The sequence below is a fragment of the Bison bison genome, unplaced genomic scaffold (assembly GCF_000754665.1).
Source record: "Bison bison bison isolate TAMUID 2011002044 unplaced genomic scaffold, Bison_UMD1.0 scf7180017864134, whole genome shotgun sequence".
In the NCBI taxonomy this organism is placed as follows: domain Eukaryota; kingdom Metazoa; phylum Chordata; class Mammalia; order Artiodactyla; family Bovidae; genus Bison; species Bison bison.
The window spans coordinates 7,567,606-7,573,374 of record NW_011494706.1 but is presented as its reverse complement, the minus strand read 5'-3'; the positions used below and the strand labels follow the sequence as shown (position 1 = coordinate 7,573,374).

Sequence of the window (5,769 nt, the reverse complement as noted above, 5' to 3'; positions counted from 1 at the left end):
TGGAGTAGCAAGAGTCAGACACAACTTAGTGACTAAACCACCACCACTATATAATAGCAAACATTTTAAGTCATTTTCTGGTATACAGTTGTGGATTCTTCAGCCAGTGACTTATACAGAGAAGGTACTTTGAGAATGTTGAATTGTGCTGATTTCAGATCTTGTATCTGAAATTGCATCCGATATTTTTACTGCTTGAGATTGAGAGACTTCCATATGGCACCAGCTATTGTAGCAAAACATTTTAAAGAATAGCTTTTATTCTCCTGGGTGATTGTATCAAACTGAATATTTATTCCAAGTACCTTGAAAATTTAAATTTCTTCTGCTTTTAATTTGTTAACTTTGCACAGTTACTGATAAATATGTGGTACACGTTAATAAAAGAATAGATAGTTCCTCTTCAGGAAATTTCATTGTTCTATTATAGCAAGCTGCCACAGATGAGTACAGTATTCCATGGAAGCGATAAATAACCTTTGCTTTTATTTCAGTTTAGAGAAAGCACTTCCAAAGCTTTATCTCTGCCCATGTAAACTCAGTTTTCTTTACATAAGAAAAAAGACTAGCGTGGAAACATAAGGCCACAGTTTAAATTAGAACTGTTTATTAGTCTAACCTCTTCCTGGTATGCGTTCTGCATGCACAGTTGCTTCAGTCGTGTCCGAATCTTTGCAACGCTATGGACCCATAGCCCTCCAGCTTCCTCTGCCCATGGGATGCTCCAGGTGTGAATACTGGAGGGGGTTGCCTTGCCCTCCTCCAGGGGGTCTCCATGAATCCATGTCTCCTGTGTCTCCTGCATTGCAGGCAGATTCTTTACCCACCGAGCCACCTGGGAGTAACCAGTTACAGAAAGGTCTTAGTCCCTTTTACTGTCTAGCCAAGCAGGCGGTGCTGCCCAGGATAGTGCTCAGAAATCAGAGTGTTTTCTCCATACAGGATCAAGACTTCCATCTTTCCATACACTTGGAATATCCCATTGTGCCGTGTTTTCTTTTTATGTTGTTGTGTGAATATTTGTTCTCTCATTGCCCTTGTGTGTAATGTCCTTGAGGGTAGGAGCCACATCTTGCCACCTATACATCTCCATTACTTAGTAAACCCTGCACGGTGGGCATTTAGTAAATATCTGTTGAAAGATATTTTAAAACTTTTTATCAAAGGAAAACTACTAACTCTCAAGTGTTAATTTATGCAAAGCCCTATTAGCATAGCGTTATTCTTCCCATTCTTATACCTGGTAGGTCATCAAATAATACGGCGTTCTGAATTTGCCTATTTTGTTTTGTTACAGTGTTATCTTAATAACACTTTCATTCCAGTGATTTCAAGTTTTAATTTGATTTTATTTTATACTTTTGTTTTTTTACTAAAATGATTCCTTGTACTTTATTTATACCTTCAAAATAATTCTGATTACAGATGAATCTATACCTTATTCTGGAAGTGACAGTAGCATGTGGTCCAAAGCAGCTGAGGAAGGGACAGAGCTGTCACAGCGGCTCGTGAGGAGTGGCTTCACTGGGCCTGAAATAGACCCTGAAAACGAAGAACTGATGCTGAATATCAGCTCTCGACTACAAGCAGCAGTTGAAAAGCTCCTGGAAGCCATAAGTGAAACTAGTAGTCAGGTAACCTCCTCGTATTGCTAATATACACCGAGTTGGGAGTAGGTTTTCTTTTAAGCTCATGAACTACAGCTAAATGTTTCCTCTCCTCTGTCTCATAGGAATCTAGTTTGGTTCCCCTTTAATAATTTGTAGTTTTTGTGACAACCAATACTGGTATCACTAGTCTTGTTTTCAAATGGTAAGGGTTAATATAATATACTGATGGAATCTTAAATTCTAAAATTCAATGTTTTAATTTTCAGATTTTTCTAGACTCTTACTACACATACCTTTTTGACATCAAAAGAGGTTTTAACTTTACCATTGTATGAAATATTCCATTATAATATATATATTTATTTGAAGGAATAGTATAAGGAATCTCTAAAATAAACCATCTGCTCACACATATCATAACAGTACTGTTAAATACAACAAATCAGGCCCACAACCCCTTCGTGATTTTTGCATTCTTTTCACAAATATGATTAGAATACCTCACTTTACTACCTTTGTAGGTAATTAGAATGAGGGGCAGTTTCTACCTTAAAGTATTATTTTCATAGAACTTTTAAGAATATATACCATTGTATTTATACCTTAACTTGCAGTTTCTTCTGTCTATAAAATGTTTATACCCTGTATAAGTGTCTCTTAAGTACTCTATGCAGAATTTTTAAAATTATGTGCTGTTTTAAAATGAGATTTCACTTATTTTTTAAATATTTAATTTACCTGTAGAATCATAGTTCTCTTGTCAGTCAGGTGAGTGCCTCATTGTCATCAGCTGCAGGGCCGGTATTATTAACATTTTTTTCACTGATATCTTTATTCAGCGTGTTCTGAATCCATGTGCATTTAAAACAAAAGGTGAGAAGTTGAAAGAATATGTTTGATCTCTTGTTTCTGCTGATGTTTGGGCTCCATTGGTGCCACTTTTTTTCTTCAAGAAATCATTCTGTTTCTGCAGCAGCATTGACTATTAGATGTATCAAAGATTCATTTCTTTTTATGTTAAGTCAGTGATTATACACCATTTTTGAGTCATCTCTTATTGGTGACCGTTGAAATAATTTGTTAACCACCTACTGTTTGGTTAACATCATTATCAATCCATTATTCTTTTTTTTTTCCCTCTTGGTAATTTGCTACTGGCATTAAACTAAGAAGGCATTATCAAAGCAATATATATTTCCAATAAAATATTTAACCTCCTAATAGTTTTCAGCTATTAGAGTTTTCTCAGATTCATTCTTCTTTGTTGGAACACAGTCTAAATTTTCTTCTGTGACAGAGTGTGGGCTCTATCTTTGAGAGCAGAAGAATCCTAACATTACCACACATTGCAGTGAGAATTTACTGATTGGCCAGTGGAATATATCATCACGTATCTACTGATAAACTTCTGGATTGTACCTTGATTGTCTGAGCCGACTAAAGTACTCATGTGCAATTAAGTAGGTCTCAGAAATGTTTTCATACATAAATTCTGAAGATATAAACATAGTATAGAAGAAATTGTTATGTTTGGGTAATTTCTTGTTTTTCTGAAGCTCACTTTACATAAGGATTGAAAAACCTTTATTTCAGTAACATAAATTTTCCTGAGCATCCACAAAGAACTAAAAAACGTGTGGTATTCCTGAAAACTCAAATCTTTGTATATTTACAAACAGAAAGGATGACTATTTACACAAAGAATGATAGGGGTCCCATCTTCAAGATAATCACAATGAGTTACTTTTCATTCTCAACATCCTGAGTTGCCGTTAAGGAAATGGCATCAATTAAAACCAGCCTCACTGTGTTACTAACTTGCCAAGACATTAAACTATACTTTTCTATCAAAGAATTATGTTTGTTGCATTTTTCATCAGCCTCAGGTGTAGCCAACTCAAGACCAAGCATTGAAATTATGAATGCAGCTGCAATTTAGAAATACATATTTTCTACCATGTTTTGATATCTTTTGAAGTCTTTAACAAAATTAGTGTAAGTGCTGGATTTGGCTGTCTTTTAGAGAGCTTATGTGTAAGCCACCTGAACAACGTGCTCCTCCACTGAATCAGCCGCGCCACTTTGAGCATTTTCAGCTGTTGTTTTTCAGCACTTCTAATGCTTGAATGCGTATGCATCATAATTATTTATTTTATTCTGTGAAGTTGTGTAGTAGAGATAATTCTGTACTGAATTTCCACATCATCCTTCTTTTTTTTTTTTTTTTCTTGTTTATTTCAGCCACATTGGTATTTAATTTCTCTGATTATCTTTTATGAAAAGATAAAACATGAAAACAGCTGTTAATACTTTTAATTCTTTGACCACAGTCTTGAGCTCTGTTAATACTTTTGCTACTACCTGATACCCATTGTAATTTATGGATAGTCTAGTTAATGCAATATATTTGGCATTTGACAAGCTCCATGGGTAAATAAACCCGGGTAAATAAATCAGAAGTGATGAGTGGTTGGACTTGTTCTTTCAGGCTACTGAAGAGAAATGTTCCCATAATCCATTAACACTGTCAATGGAGATCCACCTGAAGCACTGTTTCCCAGGCTAAGATTACAACTTATCAAATAAACTTTATGTGACCAGGGCGAGCCCTTTGAGGTGCATTAGGATCCTGGTTATTCTCAATTTGTTAAGTACTAAAACAGCGATATGTCATGTAGATTTTTTTGTATCTTTTTAGTTACAGAATCACTGAGTAGAGCACAGAAATTTTGCCTAGATCAGTAAGCAGTTCTCAGTGTGCAGTCTCCAAAGTAGCAACACAAGCATCACTATAGACTTGTTCGAAGTGTAAATTCTCAGGCCCTGCCTGAGCCTTACTGAGTAATGGAGCCCCCAAAACCTGTGTTTTCACAGGTCCTTTAGGTGACACCAATACAGACTAAAGTTTGAGAACCACTGACCTAGGAATTATTATTATCATATCCGCATTATTCTCGCAGAATTCTGAAGTGTTCTACTAATAACCTGTTATATAAAAAAATTGAAGTAGCTGTTGACATTTGATATAAAAATCAGATATTTCTTAGATGAATTACATTTTTAAGGCAGTGGGAATGGAAACTTTGAAAATTTTTCTTTAAATTTAGTTTAGTTACTGCTTTTCCATGAGAGATGTTTAAAGACATTGACTTCATGATATTCTCATTAATACCTAAAATTATTTTGAACATGATGAATATTTTTACCAATTATTTTAACTCCAAAATAATGGATAGTTCTCTTTGTGAAATGACTAGTATTCCATTTTTCTTTTAATGAGGCATTATTTGATTCTTCTTCATAATGGAATATTTCCCTTTTATCTTGTTTTTTTTTTAACTTGTCATAAAAATCTAAAACAGAGCTGAAACTGCTATGGTGCCTTTTTGCAGTGAAAGAGACTTTCAGGAAAATAGCTCTGCATAGGGTACCCTGAGACTAGAAAAAAGAGAGCAGCATCTGAAAGTTTAGGGTGAGGTGAGAACAAGTAAAGCTTACTGGAGGGCTTGATGCTTTGAGAAGAGTCACTCATTCATCATTATTGAGCACCTCGTATGTAACAGTTGCTCTTCCAGATATTGGAGGTACAGCATTGAACAAAATGTACAAAGTCTCTAGTCTCATAGAGCTAACGATATACTGCTGGAGCCTGATGATAAATAAACATTGTATGCCAGATGGTGATACCTGCTGTGAAGAAAACTAAAATAGGGGAGATAGAGCGTGATGGGGGAGAGCACATTTTACAGAGGAAAGTTAAGGATGACCTCTCTGGTAATGTGATAGTCAAGCAGAGACAGCCGGTAGGTAAGTTGGGAAAGAATGTTTCAGGCAAAGGAGTAGTGAGTATAGGCCCTGAAGTGGTCCAGTGCTGGTTCTCTTTATGGTTGACAGAAGCCATGCAGCTCAAAGAAGAAGAATGGGAGAAGTGTGGGAGCCAAGGTCAGAGTGATACCTGGGGACTGGACCACATGGAACCTGGAATTTAATTCATAATGAGATGTGGAGTCTTTGGGTACAATTTTTTAACTTATTATTTTTAAGTAATTTTATTTATTTATTTATTTATTTAATTTTATTTTATTTTTAAACTTTACATAATTGTATTAGTTTTGCCAAATATCAAAATGAATCCACCACAGGTATACATGTGTTCCCC

At 35.4% G+C, this 5,769-nt stretch overlaps 1 protein-coding gene across 1 annotated transcript in view; it reads left to right on the top strand.

Moving 5' to 3' along the window:
* Nucleotides 1–5,769, top strand: part of AKAP9 (A kinase (PRKA) anchor protein 9) — a 153,800-nt gene that overhangs the window by 86,493 nt on the left and 61,538 nt on the right. Inside the window, exon 23 of the mRNA XM_010839819.1 lies at nt 1,426–1,634. Coding sequence (XP_010838121.1) covers nt 1,426–1,634 — 209 coding nt within the window. The remainder of the gene's footprint in view (nt 1–1,425; nt 1,635–5,769) is intronic.